Raw genomic sequence first — 21,034 nt, 5'->3', positions numbered from 1 at the left:
GGGGGAGTGGTCTCTCCATCCAGATGTGTTTCATCAGATTGTACAGATGTGGGGTCTTGCAGAAATAGATCTGATGGTCTCCCGTTTGAACAAGAAACTTCCCAGATATGTTTCCAGATCCAGTAATCCTCAGGGGTAGATGGTGGATGCTTTAGCAGTTCCTTGGTTTTACCAACCTGCTTACATTTTTCCACCTCTAGTTCTTCTTCCAAGAGGATCTCCAAGATCATAATGGAACAATCTCATGTGTTTCTGATAGCACCAGCATGGCCTCTCAGGTTTTGGTATGCAGATCTTGTCTAGATGTCCAGTTGCCAACCTTGGCCACTTCCTTTAAGGCCAGACAGAAGGTCTCAAGGGCCGTTTTTCCATCAGGATCTCAAATCTCTAAAATGAAAGGTATGGATATTGAACGCTTAGTTCTTAGTCATAGAGTTTTCTCTGACTCAATTATTAACACTGTTAAAGGCTCTTAAGTCTAATTTGAGGAAGATTTTTTTGCGTTTGGAAAACCTATATTTCATGGTGCTCCTCTCATAATTTTTCTTGGCATTCTTTTAGAATTCCTAGGATTTTAGTTTATTCAGGATGGTTTGGATAAGGGTTTGTCTGCAAATCCTTTGAAGGGACAAATCTCTGCTCTTTCTGTCTTATTTCATAGAAAGGTTGCTAAACTTCCTGATATTCACTGTTTTGTTCAGGCTTTGGTTCGTATCAAATCTGTTAAGTCCATATTTCTCTTCCTTGAAGTCTCAATTTGGTTTTAAGGATTTTGCAGGCTCCTCCTTTTGAGCCTATGCATTCTTTGGATATTAAACTACTTTCTTGGAGAAGTGTTGTTTCTGTTGGCTATCTCTTCTGCTAGAAGAGTTTGAGTTGTAGGCTCTCTTGTAAGTCTCCTTATCTGATTTTCCATCAAGATAAAGCTGTTTTATGGACTTCATTTAAATTTTTGCCTAAAGTTGTGAAATTGTTGCCTAAAGTTGTGAATTCTAACAACATTAATAGGGAAAATGTTGTTCCTTCTTTTTTTGTCCTAATCCTAAGAATTCTCTTGAGAGATCTCTACATTCTTTGGATGTGGTAAGAGCTTTGAAATACTATGTTGAGGCTACTAAGGATTTGAGAAAGAATTCTAGTCTATTTGTTATTTTCGCTGGTTCCAGGAAAGGACAGAAAGCCTCTGCCATTTCTTTGGCATCTTAGTTGAAACTTTTGATTCACAAGGCTTATTTGGAGTCGGTTCAGTTTCCGCCTCAAAGACTTAAAGCTAATTTTACTAGATCAGTTGCCACTTCTTGGGCTTTCAAGAATGAAGCTTCAGTTGATCAGATTTGCAAAGCAGCAACTTGGTTTTCTTTGCATAAATTTACTAAATTTTACCATTTTGATGTATTTGGTTCTTCAGAAGCAGTCTTTAATAGAAAAAATTCTACAGGCAGCTATCTCAGTTTGATTCTACTGCCTATGATTTGAGTTTTTTGAACTTTTTAAGAAAACTTCATTATTATTTGGATTTAATTTTTCAGCGGAAATAGCGGTTTTTATTTGATCCCTCCGTCTCTAGTGACTCTGTGGATTTCCACATCTTGGGTATTACTATCCCATACATCACTAGCTCATGGACTCTTGCCACTTACATGAAAGAAAACATCATTTATGTAAGAACTTACCTGATAAATTAATTTCTTTCATAGTGGCAAGAGTCCATGAGCCCCACCCTATTTTTTTGGTGGTTATGATTTTTTTGTATAAATTGTTTTTTTCATGCAGATAAGGCTGTTCTCCGTACCAAGTTTGGTTTTCTTCCTAAGGTTGTTCCTTCTTTCTGTCCTAATCCTTCTCATAAAGAACATTTGTTGCACAACTTAGACGTTGTGCTGGCTCTTAAGTTCTATCTGCAGGCTACTTAGGACTTCCGTCATTCTCCTGCATTGTTTGTTAGCTTTTCTGGAAAACGTAAGGACCAGAAAGCTACTGCCACTTCTTTCTCTCTGGTTGAGAAGTGTTATTCATATGGCTTATGAGACTGCTGGACTGAAGCCTCCTGAGAGAATTACAGCTCACTCCACTAGGGCGGTGTCTTCCTCTTGGGCCCTCAAGAATGAGGCTTCTGTAGAACAGATTTGCAAGCCTGCGACTTTGCAGACTTTTTCAAAATTCTATAAATGTGATACTTTTGCTTTAGCAGAAGCTTCTTTTGGGAGAAAGGTACTGCAAGCAGTGGTGCCTTCTGTTTAGGTTACCTGTCTTGCCCTCCCTAATCATCTGTGTCCTCTAGCTTGGGTATTGATTCCTAACAGTAATTGATGATTCCTTGGACTCACCGTGTCTTAAGAAAGAAAACAAAATGTATGCTTCCCTGATAAATTTCTTTCTTTCTTGACACGGTAAGTTCACGGCCCTCCCTGTTTTCTCAGACAGTTTTTTATATTTATTTATATATATATATATATATATATATATATATATATATATATATATATATATATATATATATATATATATATATAAACATCTGCACCTTGTGGTATTTCCTTTCTCTCCTTTTCCTTCGGTCGAATGACTGGGGGTTGTGGGAAGGGAAGTGATACTTAAAGGGACACTGAACCCACATTTTTTCTTTCCTGATTCAGATAGAGCAGGCAGTTTTAAGCAACTTTCTAATTTACTCCTATCAATTTTTCTTCATTCTCTTGCTATCTTTAATTTAAAAAAAGAAGGCATCTTAGCTTTTTTTTTTTATTCGGAATTCTGGACAGCACTTTTTTATTGGTGGATGAATTTATCCACCAATGGGCTGGTATCTAAACTTACATTCTTGCATTTAAAATAAAGATACCAAGAGAATGACGAAAATTTGATAATAAGAGCAAATTAGAAAGTTGCTTAAAATTTCATGTTCTATCTGAATCACTAAAGAAAAAATGTGGGTTCAGTGTGCTCTTTGCCTCCTCCTGCTGGCCAGGCCAGGAGTGATATTCCCAACAGTAATTGATGATTCCAGGGACTCACCGTGTCAAGCATTCATTTTGTTTATGATTAAGAAATTAATCCAATGCCTAGACCTACTTTTTTCTTGTATAGAGCATAAACATATCTGGTGATTTATTATCATTACAAATGCCTCATTATATTTCTGATTTTGGAAATACAGTTCTCGGGTGGTTTATTAGCCTTGCTAGTGTCTACATATGCTCATAACTTTTATATAGCCTTTGCATTTTTGTGTTTTATTTCCAGTAATTAAACATACTACTTTTATTATATAGAAAATAAGCATACCTGGTGGTATAGTACATTATCTTTACTTAGACATACTTATTTCTTATATAGCAGTCAAGCATATCTGCTGGTTAATGAACATGGCCAATGTTCAATCTGGCTTAATTCTTATATAAAATCTAAATGTCTGGTGGTTTATCAGTCTTCCCAGTACTTGAGCATATTTATTTTTCTTTTTACATTAAAAAAAATTGTCTAGTGTTTCAAAAGCTTTTCTTGTACATACTTTCTGGGATATGAACAGTACTAATGTTAAACTTTATTTTCTACAGCTAATAACATATCTTGTTACCTACCGTCACCTCCACTTATCCAAATTCTCATTAGCATGGATTGTGTTTAGACGCTGATTTCTCTCCTGCAAATCCCTATATGCATTATAGTGTTTATTGCACTTTATTTGACACTAGGTGATAAGCCTGCCCAGAAGGCAGTCTTTTTAAAATTACTGGAAAAAATAAACAAAATTATTAAATATTAAACCTAATCTAATACCCCTATAAAATAACCCCCCCCCCCCCCGCCAAAAAAAAAAAAAAAACGCTAATCTAACAAACTACCAATAGCCCTTAAAAGGGCCTTTTGTAGGGCATTGACCTAAGTTAAACAACTCTTTTACCTAAAAAAATTAAGTACCCCCTAAAAGTAAAATTAATTACTTATTTCTTTTACAAGATATGATGAGTCCACGGATTTCATCCTTACTTATGGGATATCGCCTCCTGGTCAACAAGAGGAGGCAAAGAGCACAACAGCAGAGCTGTGTATATATAGCTCCTCCCTTCCCTCCCACTCCAGTCATTCTCTTTGCCTGTGTTAGAATAGGAAGAGGTAAAGTGAGGTGTTAGTTTAGTTTCTTCAATCAAGAGTTTTTTATTTTTAAATGGTGCCAGTGAGTACTATTTTTCTACAGGGTGTAGCCAGGACCTGGTCAGCCTCTTGTTAGCAGGGCTACAGGTGGCTTTAAGGCATTGGGAACTGGTGGGATTCATTTCTCACTGCGCCTCCCATACTGTATGCTGCCCTTCTCAAAATGGTTTTAGACATGCTAACTAAGGCCCTGTATGTCTCCACAGATTTACAAGAAGATAATGAAGACTTCTTTGTAGCTGTGGGACGTTTCATGCTGTCGATCAGCAACAAGGTATGTGCAGCTCTTTTTTTCTAGGCAGAATTAACTCAGGAGTCGCTGCTACCTTCTGTCTACAAGCCCCTTATTTCTCTTGTAAGGTGTATCCAGTCCAAGAGGATCACCCGCAGCAGAGCTGTCTATATAGCTCCTCCCCTAACTGCCACCTCCAGTCATTCTCTTGCAGCTCTCGACAAGGGAAGTATCAAGAGAGATGTGGTGAATTAGTGTAGTTTATCTTCAATCAAAAGTTTATTTTTAAACGGTACCGGGGTTGTACTGTTTTTTACCTCAGGCAGAAATTAGAAGAAGAGTTTTGCCTGAGGTTTTTGATGATCTTAGCAGGTTGTAACTAAGGTCCACTGCTGTTCTCACACATAACTGAAGAGTATGGGGAAACTTCAGCTGGGGGAACGGCCTGCAGAATTAACTGCCCTGAGGTATGTTCAGTATATTTTTTCTAGAGGATGATAAGAACTAGAAAATGCTGACAGTGCCTGATATATTTAAGGTAAGCCTGATTGCAGTGATTTAATAGACTGGCATCATGCTTGCAGTAAAGGGTAATATTCATATTACTTTCTATTATGGCTTAGTATGTAAAACGTTTGCATATATATAAAGAACGTTTTTTTTACTGAGGGTGATAAATCTTTATTTGGGGCCTAGTTTTCCACATGGCTGACTAGATTTCTCCTAGGGGTAGTTATTTATGGCCCTTTCACTTTGAGTGCATGGTGGGAGGGGCCTATTTTTGCGCTCTAATTGCGCTGTTGTTTTTACATTCTAAGACATCCAGCTTCCCTGAAGGAGTCCCCTGACATATTGGACCTCTATAAAGGGTTTTTGTGCCTACAAAAGTCGTTTTCTGGGAAGGTAGGAGCCACAGTAGAGCTGTGGCAGTTTGCTTGTGACTGTTATAACGGTTTTACCATTTTTTTGCTTCGTTTTTGAGCCTGAGGGGTTAATCATCCATTTGCAAGTGGGTGCAATGCTATTTTAGTCTGTTATACACACTGTAAAAATTTCATAACGATAACTGCTTTTTTCACTGTTTTGCAGTTTTTGTGTTTGTTTTTTTCCCTTAAAGGCACAGTACCGTTTTTTATAATCTGCTTTTTCACATTAATTAAAGTGTTTTCCAAGCTTGCTGGTCTCATTACTAGTCTGTTAAACATGTCTGACATAGAGGAAACTCCTTGTTCATTATGTTTAGAAGCCATTGTGGAACTCCCTCTTAGAATGTGTACCAAATGTGCTGATCTTACTGTAAGTTATAAAGACCATATTCTGGCTTTGAAAGATTTATCACCAGAGGAAATTGACAAGGGGGAAGTTATGCTGACTAACTCTCCCCACGTGTCAGAACCTATAACTCCCGCTCAAGGGACGCCAAGTACATCTAGCGCGCCCATTGCGTATACTTTACAAGACATGGCGGCAGTTATGAATCATACTCTTACAGAAGTATTGTCTAAACTGCCAGGGTTACAAGGAAAGTGAGACAGCTCTGGGGCTAGAACAAATACAGAGCTCTCTGACGCTTTAGTAGCTATGTCTGATATACCCTCACAATGTGCAGAAGCCGAAGAAGGAGAGCTTCTATCTGTGGGTGATTTTTCGGACTCAGGGAAGACACTTCAACCTGATTCTGATATGTCTACATTAAAATTTAAGCTTGAATACCTCCGCATGTTGCTCAGGGAGGTTTTAGCAACTCTGGATGACTGACGCCATTGTAGTCCCAGAGAAATTGTGTAAATTGGATAAATATTATGCAGTGCCTGTTTTATACTGATGTTTTTCCAATACCTAAGAGGTTTTCAGACATTATTACTAAGGAATGGGATAGACCAGGTGTACCGTTCTCTCCCCCTCCTGTTTTTAAAAAAAGATGTTTCCTATAGATGCCGCTACATGGGACTTGTGGCAAACGGTCCCTAAGGTGGAGAGAGCAGTCTCTACCCTAGCGAAGCGTACAACTATCCCTGTCGAGGACAGTTGTGCTTTTCTAGATCCAATGGACAAAAAATTAGAGGGTTACCTTAAGAAAATTTTTATTCAACAAGGTTTTATTCTTTAGCCCCTTGCATGCATTGCCCCTGTCACTGCTGCTGCGGCCTTCTGGTTTGAGTCTCTAGAAGAGGCTCTACAGGTAGAAACCCCATTGGATGATATCCTTGACAAGCTTAAAGCTCTTAAGCTAGCCAATTCATTTGTTTCTGATGCCATTGTTCATTTAACCAAGCTAACGGCTAAAAACTCAGGTTTTGCTATTCAGGTGCATAGGGCGCTATGGCTTAAATCCTGGTCAGCTGACGTTACTTCAAAGTCTAAGCTTCTCAATATTCCCTTCAAGGGGCAGACCCTATTCGGGCCTGGACTGAAGGAGATCATTTCTGATATTACTGGAGGAAAAGGTCATACCCTTCCTCAGGATAGGTCCAACAAATTAAGGACCAAACAGACTAATTTTCGTTCCTTTCGAAATTTCAAGAGTGGCGCAGCTTCAACTTCCTCTAATACAAAACAAGAGGGAAATTTTGCCCAGTCCAAGCCGGTCTGGAGACCTAACCAGGCTTGGAACATAGTAAAGCAGGCCAAAAAAACCTGCTGCTGCCTCTAAGACAGCATGAAAGATCAGCCCCCGTTTCGGAAACGGATCTAGTAGGGGGCAGACTTTCTCTCTTCGCCCAGGCTTGGGCAAGAGATGTCCAGGATCCCTGGGCGTTGGAAATTGTGTCCCAGGGATATCTTCTGGACTTCAAAGCTTCTTCCCCAAAAGGGAGATTTCATCTCTCACAATTATCTGCAAACCAGATAAAGAGAGAGGCATTCTTACATTGTGTTCAAGACCACCTAGTTATGGGAGTGATCCACCCAGTTCCAAAGGAGGAACAGGGGCAAGGCTTCTATTCAAATCTGTTTGTAGTTCCCAAGAAAGAGGGAACTTTCAGACCAATCTTAGATTTCAAGATCCTAAACAAATATCTCAGGGTCCCCTCCTTCAAGATGGAGACTATTCGAACCATCCTACCTATGATCCAGGAGGGTCAATATATGACTACCGTGGACTTAAAGGATGCTTATCTTCACATTCCGATACACAGAGATCATCATCGGTTTCTCAGGTTCGCCTTCCTAGACAGGCATTACCAGTTTGTGGCTCTTCCCTTTGGGTTAGCTACGGCACCAAGAATCTTTACGAAGCTTCTAGGGTCACTCCTAGCGGTCCTAAGGCCGCGGGGTATAGCAGTAGCCCCTTACCTAGACGACATTCTGATACAGGCGTCGAATTTTCAAATCGCCAGGTCCCATACGAATATTGTGCTGGCATTTCTGAGGTCTCATGGGTGGAAAGTGAACGAAGAAAAGAGTTCTCTATCCCCTCTCACAAGAGTTTCCTTCCTAGGAACTCTGATAGATTCTGTAGAAATGAAGATTTACCTGACAGAGGCCAGGTTGTCAAAACTTCTAAATTCCTGCCGTGTTCTTTATTCTACTTCTCGCCCTTCAGTGGCTCAGTGTATGGAAGTAATCGGCTTAATGGTAGCGGCAATGGACATAGTTTCGTTTGCCCGCCTATATCTCAGACCGCTGCAACTTTGCATGCTCAGTCAGTGGAATGGGGATTACACAGATTTGTCCCCTCTACTAAATCTGGATCAAGAGACCAGAGATTCTCTTCTCTGGTGGCTATCTCGGGTCCATCTGTCCAAGAGTATGACCCTCCGCAGGCCAGATTGGACAATAGTAACGACAGATGCCAGCCTTCTGGGCTGGGTGCAGTCTGGAACTCCCTGAAGGCTCAGGGCTCATGGACTCAGGATAAACATTCTGGAACTAAGAGCGATATTCAATGCTCTTCAGGCTTGGCCTCAGCTTGCTGCGGTCAGGTTCATCAGATTTCAGTCGGACAATATCACGACTGTAGCCTACATCAACCATCATGGGGGAACAAGGAGTTCCCTTGCAATGTTGGAGGTTTCAAAAATAATTCTATGGGCAGAGGTTCACTCTTGCCATCTATCAGCCATCCATATCCCAGGAGTAGAGAACTGGGAGGCGACAGACTTTTCATCCGGGAGAGTGGGAACTCCATCCGGAGGGGTTTGCACAGTTGATTCAACTTTGGGGCAAACCAGAACTGGATCTCATGGTGTCTCGTCAGAACGCCAAGCTTCCTTGTTACGGATCCAGGTCCAGGGATCCCAAGGCAGCGCTGATAGATGCTCTAGCAGCGCCTTGGTCCTTCAACCTGGCTTATGTGTTTCCACCGTTTCCTCTGCTCTCTCGTCTGATTGCCAAGATCAAGCAGGAGAGAGCTTCAGTGATATTAATAGCACCTGCGTGGCCACGCAGGACTTGGTATGCAGATCTGGTGGACATGTCATCCCTTCCACCATGGACTCTGCCGCTGAGGCAGGACTTTCTATTTCAGGGTCCTTTCAACCATCCAAATCTAATTTCTCTGCGTCTGACTGCTTGGAGATTGAACGCTTGATTTTATCAAAACGTGGGTTCTCCGAGTCAGTCATTGATACCTTAATTCAGGCTCGAAAGCCTGTCAACCAGGAAAAACTATCATAAGATATGGTGTAAATATCTTCATTGCTGTGAATCCAAGGGTTACTCATGGAGTAAAGTCAGGATTCCCAGGATATTATCTTTTCTCCAAGAAGGATTGGAGAAGGGATTGTCAGCTAGTTCCTTAAAGGGACAGATTTCTGTTCTGTCTATTCTTTTGCACAAGCGTCTGGCGGATGTTCCAGACGTTCAGGCGTTTTGTCAGGCTTTAGTTAGAATCAAGCCTGTGTTTAAACCTGTTGCTCCGCCATGGAGTTTAAATTTAGTTCTTAAAGTTCTTCAAGGGGTTCCGTTTGAACCTCTGCATTCCATAGATATCAAGCTTTTATCTTGGAAAGTTCTGTTTTTGGTAGCTATCGCTTCGGCTCGAAGAGTTTCAGAGTTATCTGCCTTAGAGTGTGATTCCCCTTATCTGATCTTCCATGCAGATAAGGTAGTTTTGCGTACCAAACCTGGGTTTCTTCCTAAGGTGGTATCTAATAAGAATATCAATCAGGAGATTGTTGTTCCGTCACTGTGTCCTAATCCTTCTTCAAAGAAGGAACGTCTATTACATAATCTTGACGTGGTTCGTGCTTTAAAGTTTTATTTACAAGCTACTAAGGATTTTCGTCAAACATCTGCATTGTTTGTTGTCTACTCTGGACAGAGAAGAGGCCAAAAGGCTTCATCAACTTCTCTTTTTTTTGGTTAAGAAGTATAATCCGCTTATCTTATGAGACTGCTGGATAGCAGCCTTCTGAATGAATTACAGCTCATTCCACTAGAGCGGTGGCTTCCACATGGGCTTTTAAAAATGAGGCTTCTGTTGAACAGATTTGTAAGGCGGCGACTTGGTCTTCGCTTCATACTTTTTCTAAATTCTACAAATTTGATACTTTTGCGTCTTCGGAGGCTATTTTTGGGAAAAAGGTCTTACAGGCAGTGGTGCCTTCCGTTTAAGCGCCTGCCTTGTCCCTCCCTTCATCCGTGTCCTATAGCTTTGGTATTGGTATCCCACAAGTAATGGATTAATCCGTGGACTGGATACACCTTACAAGAGAAAACTAAATTTATGCTTACCTGATAAATTTATTTCTCTTGTGGTGTATCCAGTCCACTACCCGTCCTGTCATTTTAAGGCAGGTGTTTTTTATTTTTAAACTACAGTCACCACTGCACCCTATAGTTTCTCCTTTCTCTTGCTTGTCTTCGGTCGAATGACTGGAGGTGGCAGTTAAGGGAGGAGCTATATAGACAGCTCTGCTGTGGGTGATCCTCTTGCAGCTTCCTGTTGGGAAGGAGAATATCCCACAAGTAATGGATGAATCCGTGGACTGGATACACCACAAGAGAAATAAATTCATCAGGTAAGCATAAATTTTGTTTTTAACCCAGGACCTCCATTAAAGGGTTAAGGATGAGGTGGTGGGGGTGGATAGTTTGGATCGCTCTGGGCACATTTATGAAAATATGTGGGAGCGCTTATGGACTGGGCTGGCGCTGGGAGATTATTTTATATGTCTGCCTGAAGGTGGAGCTTGTCTCCGGTGTTTGTGTGCACTCGGTGTTTGTCTATAACTTGCAAACAGTTTGTTTTCACTGTATGCGCCTCTTAGATAGATGTGTGAGGCTTCAGGGTACTTAAACCACATGGCCGTTTCACTGCGATGCAGTGACATACGGCTTGCGGTTCTTGAGGGCTCAATCTGTATGACGTGGGGTATTAGTGACACCCACGAAGGGCGGGATTCTTGTCCCGCGTTCTGGATGCCGCGCTACTCCATTTCCGGATGGCTGCAACGGAGGAGAGTGTGATAGGAGCTTCCTCTCTGCCGGGACCGCATGGTCTTATGTTTTAGAGCAAACAGTCTTAGGCAGTGTGTGTGAACAGCGCAGACAACTTCGAGGGGGCAGGTAGGTGCCTCAGCAGAGCTGTTGAGGCGGCAGAGACTAAGTTTGACGATCCGTTTTTTTTTCTAAGCAAATATACTTGATCGTATTTTTTACTGCCCTCTTGGGTTTTCATGTTTAATTTACTTTAATTGGTTATCATCTGTTATTTGGTGGTTAACTGTTAACAGTGCAGCTGCATTTGTTATTAGAGCTGCTTATTAACCCTTTAGTTGCAGGACAAGACCAAGTTTACTGCTTATGCTATCATGGACACGACTGTTACATATTCGTTATGTTTGTCTGCACATGTGGAACCTCCCGTTACCTTTTGCCCCTCGTGTACTGAGAGGGCTTTACAGTTTAGGGAGCAAATGTTTTTTGATACAGATTTAAATAAGGCGGATGCTTCTCAAGGTTCTAACAATGAGAATCCGGGTATGCCACATCTTTCTCCCCAAGCGTCACAGTCCCTATCGCCTACCCAGGCACAGTCCAGTACCTCTGCAGTTTCACCTGCATTTACTGTAAAGGACATAGCAACTGTTATGTCCTCTACTCTTTCTGAAGCGTTGTCTGCCTTTCCCGTCCTGCAAGGCAAACGCAGGAGGAAGGACGACCTCGTGGCTACTACGCCTTTGGATGCTTTAATTGCGAGGTCAAAAATGCCTTTACAGGGCTCAGAATTGGAGCCCCTATCTGAAGGTGAGCTTTCTGAATCAGATAGCGCCCTGCTACTGACGTATTCAAAAGTAATGTCTTTCCGGTTTAAACTATAACACCTCCGTCTGTTATTGAAGGAGGTTTTGGTGACTCTGGATGACTGCGATTCAATCATGGTCCCTCCAGAAAAATTGAGTAAGTTGGACAGGTATCTAGAAGTCCCTTCTTATTCAGATGTTTTTCCAGTTCCCAAGAGAACTTCGGAAATTATTGCTAAGGAATGGGAGAGACCAGGTATACCATTCTCTCCTTCTCCCGTTTTCAGGAAGATGTATCCCATAGCGGATTCTATCAGGAATTCTTGGCAGACAGTGCCTAAGGTGGAAGGTGCCATTTCCCTATTGAGGATAGTTGTGCTTTTAAGGACCCTATGGATAAGAAATTAGAGGGTCTGCTTAAGAAACTTTATGTTCATCAAGGGTTACTTTTACAACCGGCAGCCCGCATCGTCACGGTTACCACGGCGGCTGCTTATTGGTTTGATGCTCTGGAGGAGTCTCTTAAAACTGCGACTCCTTTGGAAGAGATACAGGACAGAATTAAAGCCCTTAAGCTGGCTAATTCTTTTGTGACAGATGCTTCGCTGCAAATTACTAAGTTGGCGGCCAAAAGTTCAGGATTTTCAATTTTAGCACGTAGGGCCTTATGGCTGAAGTCCTGGTCTGCCGATGTGTCATCCAAAACTAAGCTTTTGGCTATCCCTTACAAGGGTAAGACCTTGTTTGGCCCCGACTTGAAATAAATTATTTCTGACATCACGGGAGATAAGGATCACCTCCTTCCTCAGGATAAGAAATCCAAACAGAGGGGTCGACAGACATTTCATCCGGGAGAGTGGGAACTCCATCCGGAGGTATTTGCCGACCTGATTCTCAGATGGTGCAGCCCGGAGTTGGATCTCATGGCATCTCGCCAGAATGCCAAGCTTCCGAGATCCAGGTCCAGGGATCCCCAGGCCGAGCTGATAGATGCCTTGGCCATTCAGCCTAGCTTATGTGTTTCCTCCATTTGCTCTCCTTCCCCGGGTGATTGCCCAAGTCAAGCAGGAGAGGGCATCGGTGATACTCATCGCCCCTGCGTGGCCTCGCAGGACTTGGTATGCCGATCTGGTGGACATGTTATCCCAGCCTCCGTGGAAGCTTCCATTGAGGAACGACCTTCTCATTCAGGGACCCTTCCATCATCCGAATCTAGTTTCTCTGCAGCTAACTGCTTGGAGATTGAACGCTTAATTTTATCTAAGCGAGGGTTTTCTGATTCGGTTAAAGATACTTTGATTCAGACACGTAAGCCTGTTACTAGGAAAATTTACCATAATATATGGCGTAAATATATTTTTTGGTGCGAATCCAAGGGCTACTCATGGAGTAGGGTTAGGATTCCCAGGATCTTGTCTTTTCTCCAAGATGGATTGGAGAAACGGTTGTCAGCAAGTTCCTTAAAGGGACAGATTTCTGCTTTGTCTATTTTGTTGCACAAACGTCTGGCAGATGTTCCAGATGTTCAATCTTTTTGTCAGGCTCTGACTAGAATCAGGCCTGTGTTTCGACCAATTGCTCCTCCATGGAGTTTGAATTTAGTTCTTAAAGTTCTTCAAGGGATTCCGTTTGAACCTATGCATTCCATAGATATTAAGTTATTATCTTGGAAAGTTTTTTTTTTGGTTGCCATTTCTTCTGCTCGCAGAGTTTCTGAGCTTTCAGCATTACAATGTGATTCTCCTTATCTTATTTTTCATTCGGATAAGGTAGTGTTGCATACCAAACCTGGTTTTCTTCCTAAGGTTGTTTCAAATAAAAATATTAATCAGGAAATTGTTGTTCCTTCCTTGTGTCCTAATCCTCCTTCTAAGAAGGAGCGACTGTTGCATTATTAGGACGTGGTCCGTGCCTTGAAGTTTTACTTACAGGCAACTAAGGATTTACGTCAATCTTCTTCCCTGTTTGTTGTTTTTTCTGGGAAGCGTAGGTATCAGAAAGCTATGGCTACCTCTCTTTCTTTTTGGCTGAGGAGTATCATCCATTTTGCATATGAGACTGCTGGACAGCAGCCTCCTGAACGAATTACATCTCATTTCGCTAGGGCTGTGGCTTCCTCATGGGCATTCAAAAATGATGCTTCTGTTGAACAGATTTGCAAAGCTGCAACTTGGGGCTAGATTTATCAAAGGCTAGGCGAACTCTGTATGTTCTTCGCCTGTAACTGCGCCCCAGCTCGCCTCCGGAGAGGCGCACATGTGCGCCTAAATTTATAAAAAAAATAGACTTAACTTTGCGCAGGCGAGCTGGGGCGTAATAATGATAAATTGCGCCTGTCGGAAAAAGCATTTACTCCCAATTTACTCCCTATTTATCACAGTACATCCCTATAAATATTTGCGCCGCCATGTTTTGATTATTAAAAAAACGTTTTTTAGGTAACTATTTAGCTAATATTTATATTATTTAATGTTTCTGTGCTGTTTGTGCCATATGTTGACACACAAATAAATATATATATATATATATATATATATATATATATATATATATATATATATATATATATATATATATATATATATATAAAACTTTTGGTACCATATGCCCTGTGGAAGCGCAAATTACTTGGAATAACAGTATCTTCTTTGCGCTGAACTTTTGAAAAATTAGTTAAGAGTAAAGTACTGCATCACAAGATGTAAAAGCATGAAAAGCATGTATTATAATGGTGTTCGACTCAGTCTGTATGGCGAAATATACAACACGCAATTACAGCCGAAATTATGATGAATAAGCAACTGGGCGTATTTGTAGGTCGGGCTGTTAAATTACGCCTATTACTAATGTATATTGGTGCACTCGGGAGCGCGCCTGTGAGCCTAGGCGAATGCAAGTGGAGTGCGAAGAAGTATCTTTCAGATTTGCGCAATTATAGGCGTAGAGTGCTTTGATAAATATGAGGATCCGTTTGTATGCGTTATTTTGGACGATATTAGAGGAGAATGGCTTTGATAAATCTAGCCCTTGGTCTTCTCTTCACACTTTTTCAAAATTTTACAAATTTGATACTTTTGCCTCGTCTGAGGCTGTTTTTAGGAGAAAAGTTCTTCAAGTGGTGCCTTCCGTTTAGGTTCCCTGTCTTGTCCCTCCCTTTCATCCGTGTCCTATAGCTTTGGTATTGTATCCCATAAGTAAGGATGAAATCCGTGGACTCATCATATCTTGTAAAAGAAAATGGAAATTTATGCTTACCTGATCAATTTGTTTCTTTTACGATACGATGAATCCACGACCCACCCTGTTTTGTATGACAGGTCTTTTATTTTTGTTAAACTTCAGTCACCTCTGCACCTTTGGCTTTTCCTTTCTCTTCCTAACTTCGGTCGAATGACTGGAGTGGGAGGGAAGGGAGGAGCTATATATACAGCTCTGCTGTTGTGCTCTTTGCCTCCTTTGACCAGGAGGCGATATCCCATAAGTAAGGATGAAATCCGTGGACTCATCGTATCGTAAAAGAAACAAATTTATCAGGTAAGCATAAATTTCCTTTTTTGCGATGTGGGGGTTGGCGGTTTAGAGGTACATTTTGCGTTACTTGTTTGTTAATATTTCTTGCGGGCGGTTAGTTTTTTTTGTTTTTTTGATAATACTTTGTGCGGGTGGTTAGGTGTTTTTTTTGTTAATACTTCGTGCAGGCGGTGATGGGTTTTTTTTTAATACTTTGTGCGGGCGGTTATGTGTTTTTTTGATAATACTTCGTTTACGGGGGTTAGATTTTTTTTAATATTTAATGCGGGCGGTTAGGTTATTTAAATGCTTCATTTGGCTGTGCGCGCAGCCTACATTCTTTTGGCTGCGTGCACGACGGACGCATTACAAACGCGATTATAGTATAGTTTGCTAGACTTGTTCTAGCCTTTGTCAGTGTTTATACACATTTTATTTCTTCCCTGCTATATTCATTCTTGTGGTTTTTGCAGTACATGTGCTGAAACAGACTTTGATTAGCATTATCGGGTACTTTAAAGTGCCATAAAACAGGTTGAGATCTGTGCATATCCTAAGGGTTAATTAATTAAAAATAGTTTGCATAAAAAAATGTTTAAAAATTGCTGGCAAGTATTTTAAAATAATTTTAAAAAATAAGCAAAATTAATTACATAGATAAGCTGCCTGGAACAGCGAACTCCACCCCTCTTGTCAGTGTTTAGACACAGGCATTGTATTTCAACTGAGTTCACAGCTTCTAGGCATGCACCAGCAGATAATCCCTATGCACTTTTGCAGTCTACCAAAGCAACAATAGATATAGATAGTCATAGTAGGAAATGTGTGGGGGGGAGTTAGAGCTTTACAATTCAGAAACTAAAAAGAAAGGGTTAATGGTGAGGTACTGCAGTATAAATTTGCAGTTAAAGTAATTAAAGTACATATTATATTTTGTCTCTATCCCAATGTTTTATGTCCCTTTGACTGACTCTGTCCTTAAACATTCCAGTGTTTAAAATCTCCTTGTACTGCAAACATACATTTCTTTTTCTAGCGTTGCGCTGTATGGGGTCCTCTGAGAGCTCCAGAGGGAAGCAAAACTTCCTATCAACATTCTGGAACTGAGGACCATCTTCCAAGATCTACAATCATGGCCTCGTTTGTGTTCCGTCTGTTTTAGACAATCTTAACCGGACATTATCTCTATGGTGGCCTATGTTAACCACCAGGGTGGAACTTGCAGTTCTCTGATGATAAAAGGAATTTTTTGTATCCTTCAGTGGACAGAGACTTACCAATGTCCAATTTCAGCCATCTACATTCCAGGCGTGGACAATTGGGAAGCAGATTTTATAAGCAGACAGGCTTTGCACTCCGGGGAGTGGTCACTAGACCAGGAGGTGTTTTGCGAGATCACCTGCAGGACAGTGCAGATCTAATCTACTACTCCATAAAAGTATCCTGCAGTGTTTTTGCTGTTTTTTTCCCACTCTTTCAAAACCATATATTGCTCTTTATCATTAAGTATCAACTATTGCAACTACTGGGGTAAGCATTCAGTATTTCACCATGGTAGTTCTATAATATAATCTTTTTTTAATACATGTAATGGGGCGTACTGGAGAGTTATAGGCTGCTGAATATAAGAATTTGACTCAGTGTTTCAACTGTATTTCTTTTTTTCCTTTTGACTTTATAGTTCAAACAAAAAGAAAATATAAAAGAAAAAACAAATGGCAGTCTGGTTTAATTGCAAAGAAAAAGAAGGTTTTAAACAAAGATGATAAAACTGATGGAGTTGAAAGTGAAATTGATCATGAAAATCCTGAATCAAGCCTAGACCATGCTGAAGTTGATTTTGAGTCCTCAGTTGAAGTTGAAAATGACACTTCCATGACAGAATGTGCAAGTCCTACTGTGAACTGGAAAGAAACTGTGGCTGCTCCTGAAAATACAAATCCTACTGGTTCCACGGCAGTTAATGACCCAACAAAAAAACATATGGAATCTTCTCAGTCCATTACCATTCAAAATGGTGACCACAGTGAGTTAGAAGGTATGTAGCAGATTTCGCCATAATATTTTCTCTTACAAGGTGCTATGTATTTAAAAGGACAGTGTACTCTAATATTTTTTCCCCTTTAATGTGTTGCCAATTATCCATTTTATCTACTGGAGTGTATTAAATAGTTTACAAATAGCTCCTTCACATATTTCTTTTTAATGGCAGCGAGGGTCCACAAAAATCATTCATAACCTATGGGAAATACTTCACCTGTCCATCAGGAGGAGGCAAAGATACCCCAAACAAAGCATTAAATATCTCTCCAACTTCCCTACCGTCCCAGTATTTCTTTGACTTCTTTCATGGAGGTTGGCAGAGAGAGGTGCTCTTCTGAAGATTGAGTTTCTGATTGCTCTCAATGGATTGTTTCCTGCAAGAGAGGGCAGTGGAGTTGGTAAAAGCCATGTTATTCTCTTAGTAGAGTTTTGGTGTTGTAGGGAAGTTCCCATACCTCTTCCAGATATCCGAGCTATCCTCCCTTTACAGATAAACATTGTTAGTTACACTGATTTATTTCTGTATTACAGGTCCCAGACTGGATACGTCTCTTATCTCCCTCCTTCCTCCCTAATGACTTGTTGCCTAAATATCAAGGGCACTGGATGACTCCTGCATTCAGGTAAAAGGGCAGTGTATCTTATAATGTGCATGAAGCTCACTACAAGTGGCACCGGTTACTCTGACTCGACTTGCCATACTGACCAGATGCACACTAGTTTGATGCCTAATGCTCCACTGAAGCTCTCATAGAAGCAAAGTTAGTGTCTTATACTGGGGCAGTGGGAAAGTTTGATGGCCACAACCGCGATTAGCACAGTATACATTAGATTTTGGCATCATTTGCTAGCGGACATAGTTCAGTCATCTGACGAGTGGATGCCGCACTTATGAAAGACGGCGATATTCCCGCCCATTTTTATGTTGCGCACTGTGTGCAGATATAGCCTTTATATGGATCGTCAGCGTGGAAGTGTAGTGCTACAGGGGACGTGGTAAGACATCCCAAAAATCATTGTTGTTCAGAGGGGCTACATTAGGGATTTTCTGTTTATTTTGGCTCAGAACGTGTTTTTCTTCATTGGCATATAGTTTATCATATATGGAGGACTTCAGTCAGAAGGATGTTTGCCCTGCTGAGAAGATTCCATATGTTTTCTTTCATGTAATTAACAAGAGTCCATGAGCTAGTGACGTATGGGATATACATTCCTACCAGGAGGGGCAAAGTTTCCCAAACCTTAAAATGCCTATAAATACACCCCTCACCACACCCACAAATCAGTTTTACAAACTTTGCCTCCGATGGAGGTGGTGAAGTAAGTTTGTGCTAGATTCTACGTTGATATGCGCTCCGCAGCAAGTTGGAGCCCGGTTTTCCTCTCAGCGTGCAGTGAATGTCAGAGGGATGTGAGGAGAGTATTGCCTATTGAATGCAGTGATCTCCTTCTACGGGGTCTATTTCATAAGGTTCTCTGTTATCGGTCGTAGAGATTCATCTCTTACCTCCCTTTTCAGATCGACGATATACTCTTATATTTACCATTTCCTCTACTGATTCTCGTTTCAGTACTGGTTTGGCTTTCTACAAACATGTAGATGAGTGTCCTGGGGTAAGTAAGTCTTATTTTCTGTGACACTCTAAGCTATGGTTGGGCACTTTATTTATAAAGTTCTAAATATATGTATTCAAACATTTATTTGCCTTGACTCAGAATGTTCAACTTTCCTTATTTCCAGACAGTCAGTTTCATATTTGGGATTATGCTTTAATTATCATATATTTTCTTACCTCAAAAATTTGACTTTTTTTCCCTGTGGGCTGTTAGGCTCGCGGGGGCTGAAAATGCTTCATTTTATTGCGTCATTCTTGGCGCGGACTTTTTTGGCGCAAAAATTCATTTCCGTTTCCGGCGTCATACGTGTCGCCGGAAGTTGCGTCATTTTTGACGTTATTTTGCGCCAAAAATGTCGGCGTTCCGGATGTGGCGTCATTTTTGGCGCCAAAAGCATTTAGGCGCCAAATAATGTGGGCGTTTTATTTGGCGCCAAAAAATATGGGCGTCGCCTTTGTCTCCACATTATTTCAGTCTCATTTTTCATTTGCTTCTGGTTGCTAGAAGCTTGATGTTTGGCATTTTTTTCCCATTCCTGAAACTGTCTTATAAGGAATTTGATCTATTTTGCTTTATATGTTGTTTTTTCTCTTACATATTGCAAGATGTCTCACGTTGCATCTGAGCCAGAAGATACTACAGGAAAACCTCTGCCTGCTGGATCTACCAAAGCTAAGTGTATCTGCTGTAAACTTTTGGTAGCTATTCCTCCAGCTGTTGTTTGTATTAAATGTCATGACAAACTTGTTAATGCAGATAATATTTCCTTTAGTGATGTACCATTGCCTGTTGCAGTTCCCTCAACATCTAAGGTGCAGAATGTTCCTGATAACATAAGAGATTTTGTTTCTGAATCTATAAGAAGGCTTTGTCTGTTATTTCTCCTTCTAGTAAACGTAAAAAGTCTTTTAAATCTTCTCTCTCTACAGATGAATTTTTAAATGAACACCATCATTCTGATTCTTTGGACTCTTCTGGTTCAGAGGATTCTGTCTCAGAGATTGATGCTGATAAATCTTCATATTTATTTAAGATGGAATTTATTCGCTCTTTACTTAAAGAAGTACTAATTGCTTTAGAAATAGAGGATTCTAGTCCTCTTGATACTAATTCTATACGTTTGGATAAGGTTTTTTAAAGCTCCTGCGGTTATTCCAGAAGTCTTTCCTGTTCCTAATGCTATTTCTGCAGTAATTGCTAAGGAATGGGATAGATTGGGTAATTCATTTACTCCTTCTAAACGTTTTAAGCAATTATATCCTGTTCCGCCTGACAGGTTAGAATTTTGGGACAAAATCCCTAAAGTTGATGGGGCTATTTCTACCCTTGCTAAACGTACTACCATTCCTACATCAGATGGTACCTCGTTTAAGGATCCTTTAGATAGAAAAATTGAATCTTTTCTAAGAAAAGCTTATCTATGTTCAGGTAATCTTCTTAGACCTGCTATATCATTGGCTGATGTTGCTGCAGCTTCAACTTTTTGGTTGGAAACTCTAGCGCAACAAGTAACAAATCGTGATTCTCATGATATTATTATTCTTCTCCAGCATGCTAATAATTTCATCTGTGATGCCATTTTTGATATTATTAGAGTTGATGTTAGATTTATGTCTCTGGCTATCTTAGCCAGAAGAGCTTTATGGCTTAAGACTTGGAATGCTGATATGGCTTCTAAATCAACTCTACTTTCCATTTCTTTCCAGGGAAACAAATTATTTGGTTCTCAGTTGGATTCTATTATTTCAACTGTTACTGGTGGGAAAGGAACTTTTTTACCACAGGATAAAAAGTCTAAAGGTAAAAACAGGGCTAACAATCGTTTTCGTTCCTTTCGTTTCAACAAAGAACAAAAGCCTGATCCTTCGTCCTCAGGAGCAGTTTCAGTTTGGAAACCATCTCCAGTCTGGAATAAATCCAAGCCTGCTAGAAAGGCAAAGCCTGCTTCTAAGTTCACATGAAGGTACGGCCCTCATTCCAGTTCAGCTGGTAGGGGGCAGGTTACGTTTTTTCAAAGAAATTTGGATCAATTCTGTTCACAATCTTTGGATTCAGAACATTGTTTCAGAAGGGTACAGAATTGGTTTCAAGATGAGACCTCCTGCAAAGAGATTTTTTCTTTCCCATGTCCCAGTAAATCCAGTGAAAGCTCAAGCATTTCTGAATTGTGTTTCAGATTTAGAGTTGGCTGGAGTAATTATGCCAGTTCCAATTCCGGAACAGGGGATGGGGTTTTATTCAAATCTCTTCATTGTACCAAAGAAGGAGAATTCCTTCAGACCAGTTCTGG

At 40.7% G+C, this 21,034-nt stretch overlaps 1 protein-coding gene across 1 annotated transcript in view; it reads left to right on the top strand.

Annotated features, from left to right (window-relative positions):
* Positions 1-4,318: 4,318 nt before the first annotated feature.
* Positions 4,319-21,034, top strand: part of LOC128661714 (ATPase family AAA domain-containing protein 2) — a 126,028-nt gene continuing 109,312 nt past the window's right edge. Inside the window, exons 1-3 of the mRNA XM_053715937.1 lie at positions 4,319-4,429; positions 11,107-11,578; positions 16,766-17,122. Of these exons, the coding sequence (XP_053571912.1) occupies positions 4,319-4,429; positions 11,107-11,578; positions 16,766-17,122 (940 nt within the window). The remainder of the gene's footprint in view (positions 4,430-11,106; positions 11,579-16,765; positions 17,123-21,034) is intronic.

This window comes from Bombina bombina, chromosome 5, assembly GCF_027579735.1.
Source record: "Bombina bombina isolate aBomBom1 chromosome 5, aBomBom1.pri, whole genome shotgun sequence".
In the NCBI taxonomy this organism is placed as follows: domain Eukaryota; kingdom Metazoa; phylum Chordata; class Amphibia; order Anura; family Bombinatoridae; genus Bombina; species Bombina bombina.
The sequence above is the reverse complement of the archived record's forward strand: the minus strand, read 5'-3'. Positions and strand labels throughout refer to the sequence as shown.